The sequence below is a fragment of the Diabrotica virgifera genome, chromosome 9 (genome assembly GCF_917563875.1).
Source record: "Diabrotica virgifera virgifera chromosome 9, PGI_DIABVI_V3a".
Taxonomy (NCBI): Eukaryota; Metazoa; Arthropoda; class Insecta; order Coleoptera; family Chrysomelidae; genus Diabrotica; species Diabrotica virgifera.
The window spans coordinates 20,877,578-20,896,554 of NC_065451.1; the positions used below are offsets into that span (position 1 = coordinate 20,877,578).

Genomic DNA, 18,977 nt, shown 5'->3' on the forward strand with positions numbered 1-18,977 from the left:
TTGTCATGGAAGCTACCCACGAGTCAAATGTGGGCACGGTAATCAAAGAAGAAGAAATATTAAATGATACACTTACCGGAGATGTTGTGTGTGAGAAGATTGAACACGGACATAATATCATAAAATCTACGAGGCCTGTCTTTATCGTCACCATTTTTCACACATTTAATATGATAGTCCATCATTAATCTCACTAACGCCTGCGCGGCAAAACATGTATCTGTATACAGGACAGTATCCTTTTCTATCCTAATTATTAACGCCCTTTTCCATATGTCTATAGATCGCTGATAGCGCAATACGTCTGCGTACGCGGCTCCCCTATACATCAACCTGAAAATAATGATTAACTTTAAATCAAAATAAATAATAACCATAGACAAAAATGATAGTGAAGGTACAATCGCCATCTTGAAGCCAAATAATGAAAATAAATTTTCCTTTATTTGTTTTTCTTTATTTCCGTATTTTTCCGTCAACTGCCTGATAAAGAAAATTGCATCTGTTGTTGGTCTGTCCTGTATAAAGCCAAATTTATTATCGGATGTTTTGGTTTTTCCACGTATCCGCCTATCAATTACTCTCTCCCATATTTTCATGGTGTGACTGTTCTCAAATAGTTTTATGGCCCTGTAGTTTGTACATTGTTTTATATCTCCCTTGTTTTTGTAAATAGATACTACTATACTGCTTCTCCATTCGTCTGGTATTTTTCCAACTTCCATTCCTTCTATTAAATAAACTTGTTAGCCAATTTGCTCCTGTCTCTCCTAATGCTCTCCACACTTCCCCCGTAATATCATCTGGTTCAACTGCTTTTCCTTGGTTTTTTGGAGTGCTTGAACCATTTTCTCATTGGTTATTTTGGTGACCATTACTGTTACTGTCTCCGTTAAATCACCTGGGTTTCTTTAAAATTGTTCATTTAATAAACTGTCAAAGTACTTTTTCCATCTCTTATCTCTGTTTGACTTCTTTTTCGTGAATTAGTATTTTATTATTTTCATTTCGGATACATCTAATCTGATTAAAATCTTGTACTTTCATGCTGTCTGACTATTTTATACAGGGTGTCCCCGAAAATAGTGCGTTCCTTAGAGGTATAGCTATAAGGCAAAATGTAGAGCAAAAAAGTCTTATAACATTTTTTTTCTAAATTCATCCGTTTGACCAAAAAACGAAAATACATTTTGATATGCAAATTGAAGTCTGGCAACAACGCGCAACTCAAAATCTAAAGATTAAAAAAGTAGGTTTGTAGGTCAGTTGCATCTGGTAAGTAAAATAATGTAAATATCAACCAAACCCATAAATATCCATTATTTTGCAGGTACGTACCTACGCTGCCAACAACCCCCAAAAATCACACCTCAAATAGTAAATAAACAAGTGGTTATTAGGTTAAATTTCCACAGTCACAGCTAGTTCTTCTAGGTTACGTTGCCATGTCATAATTTATGAAAATAAAAATTCACTTATATGAAGAACAATGTAATTTTTTTCTTGGAAACGGTTAGTTTTAGAAAAAAATGTTACTTATAGGATTTTTTTGTTCTAAATTGTGTATTATATCCATACCTTAAAGGAACGCACTATTTTCGGGGACACCCTGTATATCTTATTTTGTCTTCCACCGTGTCAAGCTGATCGTATAGATTTATATACGTTTCTGCTTTAGCTTTTGCTACTGCTACTTTCGCTTCCTTTTTGGCGAGCGCATAGTTTTGAAGATCTGTGTCAGACCTATTTTCATGCAACTTTTTATAAAATTTCTTTATTTTTTTCTTGTACTTCGTTTGACTACCACCAATTTGTACCTCTTTATTCTTAAACTTTTTTCCTGACCTTTTTCTATGTATTTCAATAATGATTCTGGCCATCTTCCTCCAAATTGTATTAGGGCTTCCTTTCGTGTTCCAACATATTTTCTCTGCTATTCCTTCCCTGAGCAGACCTTGTTTCTCATCTTTTAACATCCACAACTTGATTTTTTGTGGTCCTCGCCGATATGTTGGTTTATTTTCGCTTTTTTACTTCGATGTCCAGCACAAGCAACTGAAGCAACCTATGTTGTTGGCTTACTGTCTCACTATTACCTTGCATTCTTTACATTCATGTATAACTTATTCTCTTATCATGAAATTATTTATTTGGGTGTGGTTTTGTCTACGTTTGTAAGCAATAAGTTGAGTTTTCCCTCTTTTGAAGCAATGTGTTAACAATTGCCATATCTAATGCTGTTACAATTCAAGCTTATCATCTCCAGCTTCATTTCTAGTTCCAAAGCCTAGTCCTGCATGTACTGCTTCACTAAAAACGCAAAATGTCTTATTATACACTTACCTGAATATGGTATCTTTGTGATATGTTCCTAGGATTCGTTCGGCAATGATTAAACTCTGCATTCGCATTGAATCCTCATCTGCCATAATATTTTCTAAATCTTCGAACGTTTCGAACTCTTTTTGGAACCTATAGCCTTCTTGAGGTTCCATTACTGGTTGTTTTGGGAACAAATCTGCAAAATTCATATAAATAAATTACTACATATTTGTTAAAAAAACCTACATTGAAATAAAAACTCCTAATCTCCGTTTCAAACGTTAGAGTCAGTATGGTTGTATATTGCAAGCTGGATTGCCATTCTGTGAATTATCATAAATAAATCCTCCTTTAGTATTTCACAGCAGTTAACAGCGATAATACTCTAAAAGTATCTGCCTAAAGCTTGTCGCTCACTTATGCGCTGCACTGCGAAGCGAAGCGCGGAGAAAAAGGTTGCTATGAATTCTCTTCATGTAGTTAAATATACCCGCGCGTATCTGTGCGAAGCACACTCCTTTTATGAACCTTCTTCTCCACGCTTCGCTTCGCCGTGTAGCGCATAAGTGAGCGAAAAGCTTAATACTAATTTTACAGCCGGTGTCGTTGAGAGCGGCAACATTGCCAAGAAAAGTCTCATTTAGTTTGTATTGGCCCTATCCTCCGTACACTGACTCTAATATCTGACATGTGGTATAGTGGAATTTGTATATTATTTGTAAAATTACCAAAATGACTGCGTGTACATCAGTAGCGGATCAAGGGATGATAGGGGAAATACCCCTCCCCATAGAAGAATTCCTTATAACCAGGAAGAAGAAAGAGAATAAAATTTTTTTTTATTGACTATTCGTCTATTGTTCCCTCTAATGCATATGTCTGCAAATTTTCATTCATTTGCATTGAAGAAAAGGCTGTAAAATTAACGTCTAAAGATTTGACCCAAACGATTGAACTAAAGAAAAGCGTCTAAAAATTGAGATCATAAAAATTATACTCTGATGGTTTAATTAGCAATAGATCAGCGGTTCTCAATCATTTTGGGCCATGTACCACCAAATACTTTTATTATTTTTAGTGTACCACCTAACTAAAATCCCTATCTAGCTAGGTGATCTAATTAACTATAATAGTGGTGCTGATTTTAGCTGTTTTTGCGTTTTATGTACCACCTCAAATAACGATATGTACCACCAGTGGTACATGTACCACAGATTGAGAACCGCTGCAATAGATTATACAATATGTTTTGTTTATGTTTGATGACATTGGATTCAAAATTCTGTTGATAAAAATGTTAGTTTTTTTATAAAATAATATTATATATTTTCAATAGGGAGCTGCATATTTTTTTTATTGCATAATAATATTCAGTTTTGTATAAAAATAAGATTTACCTACAAAAAAAACGCTTCCAAAACTCATAATAACTTAGAAGTACAAATTTAAAGTCTTCTGTATTTTAAAATGGTTTAAACGACCCGTGACGTCACATAGTTTAACTATACGCTGTGAGCTCGTACGTAGAGGGGATATTTAAACATTCGCGAGAGCCAATAGTGACAAGTCTGCAAACGTTTACTGGAAATTTGACATAAATGTCAAAGTGATTAATTTAAAATTAAAATTAAAAACATTAATTATAAAAAATATTAGTTGGTCAAAGCTGTGGTATATATTTTTACCTTTTATATATATACTTGCGTTTTAATTACTGAATTTAAGTTTTTTTAATGTTCCGTAATATTGAATTATAAATTAATCTATTAATCTTAGCGCCATCTACACGATAATTGTAAGAAATTAATATTTCATCAATAGAACGTCAAAATGATTAGCAAAATCTTAAAAAAATCGATTACAATTGAATTACTTTTTTGCGTTGTAAATATTAAGCGATAACAATTAAATAATAAATTTAAAAATTACCGGTGAAAGTTGCATTAGTAATCCGCTAGGAGCGACACCAGCGAAGCTCAGAGCGTATATGGTTCCGTTTATGGCTATATTTAGGTATATTATTCTTCTTCTTCTTTAGTTTATTGGCCTCCACCTACTTGGGTATTTGGCCAGCTCGTCGTCGCGGAATAAAGGAAAAATATTTATATTCTAATGACATTTATCGTATGTAATTGTAATAATATATACCAGTTTGTTGAGATTGGACTTTGATATAGTTATTGAAGGAAAGGAAAGAAGGTGTACTATGGAAAATAAAACCATTTCGTAAAAGTACAAATTTTCTATGAATAGTTCAAACGATCACAAACACTTTAACCACACATAACTGTATTTTCTACTGACGTCTATAATGTCTAATTTAAAATTATATGCAATTTTGTTTACTTTGTTGGTGCAAAATGTAAACATATAACCCGATGACGTCACGACGCGTTTTGGGCTGGCTGGTATAATCTGAATTTTTAATCGTCTTTAGGGGCCAACCGAAAGACAAACAAAACTTTTTTATCTTTGATACATGTTTTAAATTATGTTATTTTGTGATTTATAACATTTTTTTCGAATTTAAAATTTTATGCAAGTTCCCTATTACGCAGATTGTTTGTTTACATTTAAAACAATTAAAATAATAATGAATGTAAAAAATACGTCTCATATGTCTACCAGGAAAATTATATTGTTCAAGAAGATCTTATCACTTGAACAGAGTTCAAGTGATAAGAATACCCAGTAAATATTTTTAAGAAGGACAACAACCGGAATTATTATTCAGACTGTAGACTTGAGATTAGAAGTAACGTAATAATGGAGATAATTATTTCGCGGATTGTCAAAAATTCTAATATCGTAAACAACCATTGACGTCACTGATAAGTCTTAAATAAAAAGAAAACTACATGGACAGTATTAATCAAGCTTTTAAACAAAAACAGCAAGAACGACTAAAGAGAACTTATTAAAAAAATACAATAATTTAGGAAGAGAAATAAAAATAGACTAAGGGCCGGTTGTTCGAACGCTAATCAAACATTTAATCAACTGATCATTATCAAATATTTAATTACTATCAACTTTGATTGGGTTTGGGTTGCTGAATTGTCACTACTTGATTAGTTATAATTTGATTTATTATATTATATTAGGGGCCGGTTGTTCGAACGCCAATCAAGAAGTTGATTATAATTAAGTCCCCTTAACAACCATCAAATAACAAAATCCGTTGATTGTAATCAATTATGTTAATTATCATTATGATAATTAACATAATTGATTGACTACTTAATTAATAATTATTAATTAACATAACAATTATTAACATAATTGATTAATTAATCAATTAATCTCATAATTGTAATCAATTAGGTTTTCAGCAACCCAATAAAAGTTGACATTGACAGTTATATAAATATTTGATAATGATCAGTTGATTCCATTTTTGATTAGCGTTCGAACAACCGGCCCCTATTGTATTATATTAGTTATTGATTGATTTTGTTGCATAAACGTCAATTTGATTGACGTTTATGCAACGCATCACAATAAATGATTAGTGTTTTACGTGTATTTGATATCTCGATTTGATTCTCATCAAGAAAATTGATTACAATCAACTGATTGGAGTACGAACAACGGATTTTGCTATTTGATGGTTGTTAAGGGGACTCCGATATGCAGACGATACAATACTTGCGGAAAAAATCTACTAAAGGAAAATCTTTAGAGAAAGTACCCAGATACAATTATTTGCGATGTGAGCTAAATGAACAATGGGAACGCACATTTGAAATAAAACGACGCTTGAGATGGCCACAAGCGTTTTCAATAAGCTGAAAGCAATATTATGCAATGAAAAACTGGGAATTGAAATTAGAAGTAGAGTAATCAGATGCTACGTATCATCTGTCCTTTTATATGGAGTTTAAGTCTGGACAATTACGGACGCAACTGAAAGAAAACTTGCCAGCTTTGAGACGTGGTGTTATGTTATCGAAGAATGTAGAAAATGTCATGGACACAACACGTAACAAACATGGAAATATTAAGAAAGATGAAAAGAGAAATAACACCAAGAATGAAAGAAAAATGAGCTACTTTGGTCACATGTTTAGAAATGAAAAATATGACTTAATGCTATGATTTGAGGTTATACAAGGGAAAATGGAAGGAAAAAGGGGACCGGGAAGACGCCGCACGTCCTGATTAAAAATTTTAAAGCAGTGAAGTGAAAAAATAACAATTGAACTTAGCAAAGAAGACCCCAAAAATTATAGAGGTATAAATCTACTGAACACCACACTTAAGCTAACCACAAAAGTTCTAAGCAACAAAATCAATAAACGAACAGCTTTATCAGATGAACAACAAGGATTCAGATCCGGAAGATCCTGCGTAGACGACGTATGTGTACTAAGACAAATCACAGAAAAGGCCATTGAGTACATTAAACCAGCATATCTATGTTTTATAGACCTGACAAACGCTTTCAATCGCATCCAAGTCGAAGACGTCTTACATTTACTGTATGGAAGAAACATACCAATCAATATTATTAGGTTTGTTCGTAGTACGATCCAATCGATCAGCAACCGTTGCCAACCATCAGACGCATGCGCAGTGAACAGTTAGCGTTGCGCAGTTAACAGTTAGCGTTCGTAGACTACGAACGCGCATGCGTCTGATGGTTGGCAACGGTTGCTGATCGTTCTACGAACAAACCTATTATACAAACCATCGAAAACATTTACTTTCATAATCGAATACAGGCAAAGATAAATGGAAAACTAACGCAGTTTATACCAGTACAAAGCGGAGTCAGATAAGGTGACTCATTAAACCCACTGCTCTTTAATATAATAATGGACGAAATAATAGAAGCAGTACGTAAAGATCATGGTTACAGAATGGAGAACAAAGAAATCCAAATATTATGTTAAGCAGACGACGCCGCATTAATCGCCGAGACAGAAGACGATCTCCAAAGATTAACACACATCTTCAATACAACAGCCAAGAAATACAATAATATGATAATATCAGCAGAAAAAACCAAATGTATAACAACATCTAAATACCCACTACGATGTAAAATCGAAATTTATGGGAAAATAATAAAGCAAGAAGCAAAGTTTAGATATCTGGGAATAGAGATAACCAGTTACATAGATGTTGAAGAGGAAGTACGACAACAAAGCTTAAAAGCAAGTGAAGGGGGCGGGATCTCTTAATGACACAATCTGGAAGAACAAACATCTAAGACAAGACACCAAAGCAAGAATCTATAAAGCAGCAATTAGACCTATATTGACATACACGGCGGAGACAAGACCTGACACATCTAAAACGAGACGACTATTAGAAACAACAGAGATGAAAATACTCCTACGAATATCAGGGAATAGTCTGTTTAATAGAGAGAGAAGCGAAAACATAAGAAGATCATGCAATATAGAAGACATAAACGGATGGGTGACAAAACGGAAACATGAGTGGAACGAACACATGGCAGAGGATAGGATAGTACGAATAACACAAGATAAGTCACCAAATGGACGAAGAAGTATTGGCAAACCAAGAAAAAGATGGTGCGATAACTTAAACAATTTAGGAGGCTAATATTGAAGAAGAAACGGGCTTTAAAGCCTACATACAAGAAGGAAGAAAAAGAACAGCAAAACTGCAGCAGACAGAGTAAAAAGAACCGTGATGATCGCTAATGTCCCTAAAGGATGAGGCACACGAAAAGACGAATTGACGAGTTTATAGAATTAAAAGTGGAAAAAGGAAATATAACTAATCAATCTGTGTATATTTGTTAATTATCTTTATTTAATTTTGGTACAGGTATGTACATTATTATTTTCCTTTTTTTTTTCTTTGAATCCGATAAATAAATAGAACTACATAGTACATACTATTGTTTTCAAACTATGGAGAAATCTCACGACTAGGTCGAAGCGCGTGTTAATGCGAGCTTCAGGTATTTAAAAATTTAGACGTCGGCAAAGAGAGATAATAATATATGTATATAATAGTGAGAACGACAGAGAGCACAGTACAACTCTGGTACAACTCCACAGGACTGTAAAATTAGTAATATTTACTTTGTGATAATGGAGAAATCTCACGACTAGGTCGAAGCGCGTGTTGATGCGAGCTTCAGGTATTTAAAAATTTAGACGTCGGCAAAGAGAGATAATCAAGCCTATTCTGTAACTCATTTCGATGATAGAAGTCAGTAAAATCGAATAGAAGTGGCTAAGTCGAATAGAAATAGTCCAAATCCGTATTCCATAACTACTTCGGAATCTCTACAATCGTAATAGTGAATAGAAATCACTTCGACAGCATTTACCCTGTCGAGGTGAGATTTCGATTATCGGAATTGTGGTTGACGCAAGCGCATTTTATTTTGTTTTGGCGTTTATATTTTATATATAAAAATAATTGATTACTACTTATTTATAATTATTTATAGTATTTCTACCTTTTTTTTAGCTGCTTCATTTTTAGTCTGTGGTTTTATTTGTTTAAATAATTATATATTTAATTTAGACATGTTGTAGGACCTAACCTTATTTATTTGCTATGTGACATCTGAATGTTTGCCACTCGCAGTGTTGCCATACTGTTTTTGCTTTTATTTCTTGTACAATTTCAATCAATGGTATAATTTACGAGAATAGCATACAATCATGGACGTTCTTTATTTATACGTCCATGCATACAATAGACTTCTTATGCGTTGATTGATAAATATATATATTTGTATATTATACTAGTATACCTACTTGTATATTTATCAGTCAACGCTCATAGTCTGAACCAGGGCCGGCGATAACGGGCCTGCAAGGGATGCACTGCAGGCGGGCGCCCCTGTTTGGGGAGCGCCAAATTGAGCTTTTTTCTGCTGGTGCTATACAAAATACTAATTTGAAAGAAACCGAAAGGCGCCTTTGCTACTTTTGCAGGCGGGCGCCTTATACCCTAGCGCCGGTACTGGTCTGAACAAATTATAGAAAAGTTGCCATTTTTGGGAAAAGTTGTTTAGCAGTTATTTCAGCTGGAGTCGAATCTTAAAGATTGCATATTATTAGTAATATCAATTTTAAATAATTTATTTAAACAAAATTCGTTCCAACAAAATATGATCGTCATCGGATCGTCCTTCCCACTGTTCCAACAAGAATTGTGATCTTGTAGTGACAGTTTCGTGATGACCATTTCAGTAATCATTTTTTTTTTCATAAGTTTTTCATTGATTGTCATTTGTTTCGAGCTTCTGTCATGTGTCACATAATAATTAATATATCTACGGCATACGTCTTTGGTTTTTATCATTGGATATACCAACAACAATATACATATTGACAGATAAATCAGTTATGAGTCAGGTAACCGTTCCAACATCAGTTTCCAAATTACCGTCATAGGACGATAACTGGGCGACACAATTACGAACATGCGCACAACAAACGGTACAAGTAGTTTCGTGACGGTTACTGGACCGTCCAAAAGTTCATGTTGAAACAAACCTAATAACATCAACTTAAATATCTTTGATTTAAAACGCCCGGTTTCATAATCAACTTCAAGTGAACATTAACTAAAGTTCACTTTAAAGTTGACATTTACCCGTATGAATTGCATTGATAAAGGTACCAGTGGCGGCTCGTCAGAGGAGGCAAGGGAGGCTCAGCCTCCCCATAAATTTTTTACACACTCTATACTGTTTTGTTTATCATGAATCGCGAAAACAACAATTACTCTCACTATTATACAACGTGTAAATTCCATATTATCACTAATTATCCATACGTACGGAGCATTAGCATTAGAACGCATGATCGCGTCTCAGTTTTATTACATATTATTGTAGGCAGGACCCTGGGTTATCCCGAGATGCATGAACGGAGCACGGAGCCGAGAAGCCCAACAGTCTCCCTTGCTAATGCTCCGTGCAGCGCAGCAGGCGTTTAAGGAGACCCGGTCTCCTAACAGTGGCATCTACGGCGGCATCACACGCTGCCCGGAGATATACCAAGGGAGGCAGAGTACTTTCTCAGCTCCGTTGGGTGGTTGGATGCGTCTCGGGACAACGAATTTTAGGGTCCTGACTAAAAATAATGAAAAATCTAAAAGTGCGAATTTTGTTATGAAATTTGGTATGTGGGGTTATAATAATATTTGGAACAACTTGCTCAAATAACTTTTTCCGATATCTCTAACTCAAAGCAAAATATCGGTAATTTATCGTGTTTTTGAATTCGCAGTAGGCCGCGTTTAGAATTAAAAAAATTCAGTTGAGTATCTTAAAAAATTTTAAGCTTCATTATGTATGGACGGCAAAACTTCAAATCTGTATTTATTTTGATATGCATAGATATCTATTTACAAATAGATGGAATTGTTAACAAATAAACTACACAAACTTTGGTATTAAACTTTTACTATTAGACTAACTATTTTTAAAATGATATGATATCATGAAATTATGAATTAGGATGATATTATGAAATGTAAATAAAAAATGGTCAAAAGATTGGGCCTTAAATTACATTTTTTGGCGCATTTTTTTGCTAGTGCAAATTTATCTAGATATTTTACAGTTAGGTATAGCCTCCCCTATTGTAAAAATCACGAGCCGCCACTGAAAGGTACCAACTTAAAATTTAAAGTCCACTTTAACTGATTATAAAACCGAGCGTTAAAAGCATTTATACTTCTTATATTCACTTTCACTTATCTTTTTATTTATCAGTTTATCTTCTTTTTTATATCAATTTTAATTAACTCTAATTTAAAACCATTTATTCTCTTTTGAGCTTTTTGCATCCAGTATTTACACTAATATTTTATTTACTTTTCAAAACTTGAGGGTAGTATGAAGAAAGTATGAAAACATTGAGGATATGGCAACGGTGGCACATTTCGAGTAATAACCAGGTCACAGAACACTGGTCAATGCGCGGTTGCCGCCTCCTCAGAACCGCGTGAAATAGAAGTCAGAGATTTCGATTACGATATGAGTTACAGAATACCAATCCAAACACAAAAATGACGCGATAGATATCAAACATTCCGATTTTGGGTAATTACGATTCGACTTGGTCATTTCTATTCGATTTGTTAAAAGTTACAGAATAGGGCTGAATAATATATATGATAGTGAGAACGACAGAGAGCACAGTACAACTCCACAGGACTGTAAAATTAGTAATATTTACTTTGTGATAAGATGGGTCAGACACATGGTTGGACATCCTACCTTCAAGAATATTTATTACACCGCGCCAGTGGGGCCGTTAAAAATATTAGTAGTTGGTTAATTCACACAATGATAAAAATTAAAACCCAACGTAATTAGACCACAAAATTACGACGACACTGATGTATTCCCTGGTTTGCCCAACTGAAAGGGTTTTTGAAATGTATACCTGTACCACCAACCCATGTCACTCAACGCTCACCATAAATAACCATTTGTATTTGTTTAAGGATCGTAAATCACAAAATTTTGAGAGAAATTTCTCTATTTCAAATTGCGTTTAATGTATTTCACGTAGGGTTGAATCCCGTCTTCAGTTTTTATCTTTTTCTGTTACATTTTTTTATTTCACTCAGAATGTCGCTTCACGCGCTTCGACCTAGTCGTGAGTATATGCAAAGTATATGTTATGATTGAAAAATAGGTCCGGAACTATGGTGTTGCCTAGGGCCCGCTTAGCATTAGCCTGAGTCCTCCATTTGCATGGCTACGTAGAAGAGCCCGATAATTATTATTATTTCCGTATTTAAGCTTCGTTTAAACACAACGACAAGTCACAGCAACTAGTTGTGATGACAAGTTGAAACGCTGTTTAGACGCTGCGATTCAATGCGATACCACCTTCAACCCAACTCCAACTTTGATAAGTTGTGCGATGCACCGTTTAAGCGTCGTTTAAACACAACGACAAGTCACAGCAACTAGTTGTGATGACAAGTTGAAACGCTGTTTAGACGCTGCGATTCAATGCGATACCACCTTCAACCCAACTCCAACTTTGATAAGTTGTGCGATGCACCGTTTAAGGATCGTTTAAACACAGCGATATATCAAACAACTTATCAAGGTCAATCGGGTTGTTGCAACTTATCACTGTGTGTAAACGGTGCATCGCACAACTTATCAAAGTTGGAGTTGGGTTGAAGGTGGTATCGCATTGAATCGCAGCGTCTAAACAGCGTTTCAACTTGTCATCACAACTAGTTGCTGTGACTTATCGTTGTGTTTAAACGACGCTTTACACACAATGATAAGTTGCAACAACTCGATTGACCTTGATAAGTTGTTTGATTTATCGCTGTGTTTAAACGATCCTTTACACACAATGATAAGTTGCAACAACTCGATTGACCTTGATAAGTTGTTTCATTTATCGCTGTGTTTAAACGATCCTTTTTTAATAATTAAATAATCATTATTCCTAAGCTTTTATTTAATTTTGTACCTGCTAACAAACAGTCTGACCGTAATTATGAAAAAATTCTTAGAAATGGTATGGGAAAGTTTACAAGAGGATTTACGATATTGTGGGTGGGAATTCTAGTTAATTTTGACAAAAATGTTGACATTGACCACTGACCATTTTCTATGGATCCGTTATTAACAATTTATTTATTATACTTATGTTTTATGATTTAGACATGGTACAAAATACGTTCCGGTGAAGTTAGCTACAAATTATATCCACAGGACGAAATATTTGTGTTAGCAGTGTTGCCATGTCCTTATAATGTGTATGCTATGTACCATGATACTATAAATAACGGAAAAGATGGAAAACATAATACATTGCGAAACAAAAAGAGACGAAAATAGTGGAGGTAGAAATTGTCGTTATAAACGTATAAATTAACATTATATCACATAGTTTCCCACCTTTAGACGTATCAAAGGAGTACCTATGACAACTATCACTGTGACAGTAGAATTTTATAAAATACTCCTGTCACAGACGTATAAAGGTGGGACACTATGTAATGTCATGTTAATTTATACGTTTATACCGATAATTTCAACCTCCACTAGTTTCATATCTTTTTATTTCGCAATGTATTATGTTTTCCATCTTTTGCGTTATTTTGATGGAAAATCTAAGAAAAATATAAGATGGAAAATAGATTAAGTTGTGAGATAAAAAGACATGAAACTAGTGAAGGTGGGAGATTTAGCGATAAAAACCTATATATCTACATTCTACTTATTCCCACCTTTAGACTTATTGGACGAGTTTGACAACTGCAACTATGACAGTGACAGTTTTAGTTGACATACTCCTCTGATACATCTAAAGGTGGGAACAATAAATATAATGTACAGTCGGAAAAATGAAAGAATACCCATGAACGAACATATAAAACACGCTGTATTTTCCTGTCACCGTGTCACACAAAAAATTGGCCAGCGCAAGTACATGTAATAATTATTATTACATGTACTTGCGCTGGGCAATTTACTTTGTGACACGGTGACAGGAAAATACAGCGTGCTTTATATGTTCGTTCATGGGTATTCTTTCATTTTTCCGACTATAAGTTTATAGGTTTTTGTCGCTAAATCTCCCACCTCCACTATTTTCATTTATTTGTATCTCACAACTTAGTATGTTTTTCATCTTTATAATGTACATTAACAAAAACGGTAGGTACTTACTATATGCTTGTCGGATACGCAACGCGGTTTTCCAATGCTGTACAGCTATATCCCACTCGCTATGCTCATCCAAAAACGTTGCTCCCATGAGCTCGTGAGCATCAACTATTTTTTCGGTAGGATACAAGAATGTGGTAAGAAGATGTTTGAAAATTCTCGTAGAGCCTTTCAAGCATGCCATCTGTAGAGCATCGTCTCCGTATCTTGATTTTGCATTGTAGTCTGCTCCGTATTGTAACAGTAACTGAGTAGTTTCTAACCTAAAAACATACGGCAAAATGAAAAGTGTGTCACAATTCATATACTTTTTCTCAGAGGCTTCTTTCTGTGCGTCACAGTTTTTCGATTTCTTTCTAACGCATTAAGTTGGAAGTGACAGAAAAAAAGGTACTTCCTTGATAATACGCATTTATTCTGCGATTCTGTGACATCCAACATTTATTCTGGTTGTTGAAAGATGGCGCTATAATAAAAAAATGATTTACATTTATATTATCTATACGACTGTATATTATGTACAATTTATACGACTATACAAATGAAAGAACATACCTTTTAATAATAGTAAATGCAATAAACACAACTGATTTGTTTTTATACCAAATTGCAAATAAAAAGGTTATACTGCAATAACCTTTTCATATTTGGCTGATTACAATTCTGACAACTGTCAGATTTAACTAAAATGTCATGCAATGATTCTCTACATTCTTAAAATCATATATGACGTCAAAATGAATAACACACTGAAAGACTGAGAAGAACTTTAGATTTTAGTCGTATCGTATAGGTATGTAATAGGTAAATATTTTTTTCCGATTATAGCACCATCTATCAACAACTAGAATAAATGTTATAAAGGTGTATAATCACGGACGTACCTACCTTTTTTCTGTCACTTGTGACGCACTGAAAAAGGCCTCTAAGAAGCACCATACAGTAAGTTGCATAAAATACAGTATTAAGTGACAACATTACTAGGGCGACTTAATGGCACCGAAAGAAAAAGATTATATTTAATGATATTTATATTTCGTTGTAAATATTTTTTACCACTTCAACATTGTAAACAAAAAAAAATGATTGCAGTTGTTATTCTACAACTTTACAATAAGTATATCTCTTAATTGATTACAGGTTACAAAAACAATGTGGTATTTTGATGAAAATGAATCACACTTTCGGTAATGAGTAAAAATTATATGAGTTGATTTTTTTATTATACTTTATCTCTTGTGCAAGTATGTGTTTTTATATGACTATTATTATAAGAATTAGACGAAACATTACAGATTCACGGTGAGATATTTCAACAAAAATTTTGTTCTCGTTTATAAATTTGCAAAGTCCGTTCGTTGGTTTGTGCGTCGCCTCTTTTGCAATACTTCGATCTACCAATGGACTCGTAGTCCAGGGCGCATCTGTTTTGAGATGGACGTTGAGAGGTGACTCATATTTTTTGCAGACATTTCTTGGAATTAACTCCTATAATAATAATCGAGTTATCCTCCCACTCAAAAAGGTCCGGAACATTGTTTAAATAATCAAAATGTCAAAAAATGAAGGAAAAATTCGATTTTTTTCTTCGTTTTTTGATTATAACTTTAAAAGTTTTCACTTCCGAGAAAAGTTGTACTGATATAAAAGTTGCGTAATTAAATTTCCTACAATATAGGATGGGTTAAAAATTTTAAAAATTGTCACTCCTGTTGCAAAATAGCAATACTTGCGAAAAATACAATAAAAAACAAGTACAGTGGAACTTCGATAACTCGGATTAATCGGGACCGCGGCCGATCCGGGTTATCGAAAATCCGGGTTAGCCGGAGAGCATGGTAAAAATTAATAAAATACGGTATAATTATAGATAAAGTCCCTTATAAGCCAAATAATATGAAATATATATGTACAGTTACCTATAGTTGTATAGAGTTTAGTATAGACAATATAGAGTATTATTCATTTCTAGGTAAAAAAACTCAGTCAGTTTGGTTTTGTCAATTTCGTCTGGTCTGCCATCGGAACGATGTTATGTCATTTAAGAACAGTGACTCTTTCATTGTTTAAAAGACCATTGTTTAAAAAACAATTTTTTAAAAGACAGTTGAAAATAAATAATGGAATAACAGGTGCCTGTTGTTTGCGATAATGAACGTCGCTCTACCGCCGCCGTGTGCATGAGTCATTTTTACTATCATATATTTCAAATTACACAGATACCCATTATCTCTCAAATATTATATTATGATTGAAGGGAAGTTTTATCAATGAAATTCGATATTTTTAAGACATTGCAGAAGCGGCTGCAGATAAAATGTTTTAAAATAATACATACATTTTTATTGTTGAAATGTTTGGCCGATGAAAATCGGTCCGGGTTAGCCGGACTTCCGGGTTATCGGGGGCCGACTTATCGAGGTTCCACTGTATTTGCATTTTACGTTATTAAACCATTTATGCTACACTTAGAACCTTCATATTTTACCCAGAAAAACTTTATGATATAGTAAAACAATACAGTAAATTTCATTAAGATCGGTTTAATAGATTTTGCAAAATAAATGTTGCAATCCAGCTTTCGCAAAAAAAATTCATTTTTTCAAAATGTTGCAGGACTGAAAATAAAGCAGATAGCAACTTGAATTTTTTTATATATAGAAGATATATATTTTTTACATATAGAAGAATACTGTACCTTTCATTTGAAATTTTTAAAATTAAAATCCATTAACTACCACGGCGTCAGGAATTTTTTTAAATAAACATTAATTTTTGGTGCTACGGGCAGGACAGCGGTGTTCGATTCACACAAGTTGATTTTCACCAAAATTTCTTCCAATCTTTATCTAATATTATTTTCTTACTCTATATTTTGTTGTATTTTAATATTTTAATTCCACAAAAATCAAACTAATTTGATTATTGTTTGTGAAATATTGTTTAAACAATTGCATATGTTTAAAAATAATAAAGATTTATTCTCTAACTTAAAATATATGAGCAAAGAAAGCTTTTGCCAAAAAAGTGTTATTTCAAAGGACAGAATATGTGTTTCTATTTTGCAATAAACAAATTTATTTATTTATATCGAAATGTACTAAAAATTAGAATTGATCAATAATTATCAAAGGTCATTGTAATGTCCAGTCAGAGCAAACTATCCGCTGTCCTGCGCGTAGCACCAAAAAATAACGTTTATTTAAAAAAATTCCTGACGCCGTAGTGGTTAACCGATTTTAATTTTGCAAATTGGAAATGAAAGGTACAGTATTCTTCTATAAGTAAAAAATAACTCAACTTGCTGTCTGTTTTATTTTCAGTCCTGCATCATTTTGAAAAAAAAAAAAGATTTTTTTTTGCGAAAGCTGGATTGCAAAATTTATTTTGCAGAATCTGTTGAACCAGTCTTAATGAAATTCACAGTATTGTTTTTTTTATATCATAAGGTTTTTCTGGGTAAAATATGAAGGTCCTAGTCCTAAGTGTAGCATAAATGGTTGAAAAACGTAAAAAGCGAATACTTGTTTTTTTATCGTTTTTTCGCAATTATTGCTATTTTGCAACAAGGGTGACAATTTTTAAAATTTTTAGCGAATCCTATATTGTAGAACATTTAATTACGCAACTTTTATGTCAGTGCAACTTTTCTCGGAAATGAATACTTTTAAAGTTATAATAAAAAAACGAAGAAAAATATAATTTCATTTTGATTATTTAAACAATGTTCCGGACCATTTTGAGTGGGATAACTCAAATATTATTATATGAAGTATTTTCAAGCAATTTCTGCAAAAAAATATGAGTCACCTCTTAACGTCCAAATGTACTAATATTTTTACAGATGCGCCCTGGTCTATCGGTAAATTTGGGACAGAACGTAGAACAGACCTCAGGAAAAGCTGTAATAGAAAGAACATAAATGACTAGACACTGAAAAGAAAAAAGAATGGTATAGTCATATAAGCAGAATGGGAGAGGGAAGACTGGTAAAGATAGCACGAGACAGATCACCAATGGGCCGAAGGAGTATCGGAAGGTCAGGGAAGAGATGGAGTGACAACCTGGATATCTGATGAGGAGGCATCCGAAGATGGAACTGGCGCGATCCTATTAAGGAATCAGGAAGAAGCTAAAATCCATGAATTAAAGTTCGAATTGTTGGAGCATCCACCGTGTTCACCAGATTTGGCCCCTAGCGACTTACTGAACAGTCTTAAAAATAATAACTCACCTGTGTTCCTGTATGGCGTAATGAAGAGCGCTCCATTTATTAAAAGAAACGCGCACGGCGGCGCACTCTGTACGGTTTATCAAACACGTCCCCCCATTGAAATTGGCCCTATTAATGTCTGCGCCTTGAGTCACTAAATATTTGACGATTTCGAAATGAATCATGTAACAGGCCAAACGCAGAGCTGTCGAGCCCGTGTCTGAGACGGCATTTAAAATAACAATATATTCGTCACGAACTGGTCAGAAACGGCCACAAAACGTTTGAATATCGCTGTACTAAGGTCTAACGTGTAAGATACGGGCAAGTCCCGAATTTGCCGTCAAGCCGCTCCGTGTTACACACGGGATAACGCATTATTAATAACTCACCTGTGTTCCTGTATAGCGTAATGCCGAGCGCTTTTGTTCTGTATATCCCTCGCGTTGACGTTGGCTCCATTTTTTAAAAGAAACGCGCACAGCGGCGTACTCTGTACGGAGTTTATCAAACACGTCCCCCCATTGAAATTGGCCCTATTAATGTGTGCGCCGTGAGTCACTAAATATTTGACGATTTCGAAATGTGTCATGTAACAGGCCGAACGCACAGCGGTCGAACCCGTGTCTGAGACGGCATTTAAAATAACAGTAAATTGGTCACGAATTGGTCAAAAAGGCTGTAAAACGTTTAAATAGCGCTTGTATTAAGGTTGAACGTGTGAGACACGGGCAAGTCCAGAATTTGCCGTTAAGCTGCTCCGTGTTACACACGGGATAATGCATTATG

The 18,977-nt window shown here is 34.1% G+C and overlaps 1 protein-coding gene across 3 annotated transcripts in view; it reads right to left on the reverse strand.

The window, feature by feature from the left end:
• LOC114331195 (protein fem-1 homolog CG6966) overlaps window positions 1-18,977 on the reverse strand; it is a 144,421-nt gene that overhangs the window by 35,552 nt on the left and 89,892 nt on the right. For all 3 annotated transcript variants that reach the window (XM_050661644.1, XM_050661643.1, XM_050661645.1), the window contains 3 exons: window positions 13,979-14,238; window positions 2,344-2,518; window positions 77-333 (listed from right to left, as the gene is read on the reverse strand). In XM_050661644.1, coding sequence (XP_050517601.1) covers window positions 77-333; window positions 2,344-2,518; window positions 13,979-14,238 — 692 coding nt within the window. The remainder of the gene's footprint in view (window positions 1-76; window positions 334-2,343; window positions 2,519-13,978; window positions 14,239-18,977) is intronic.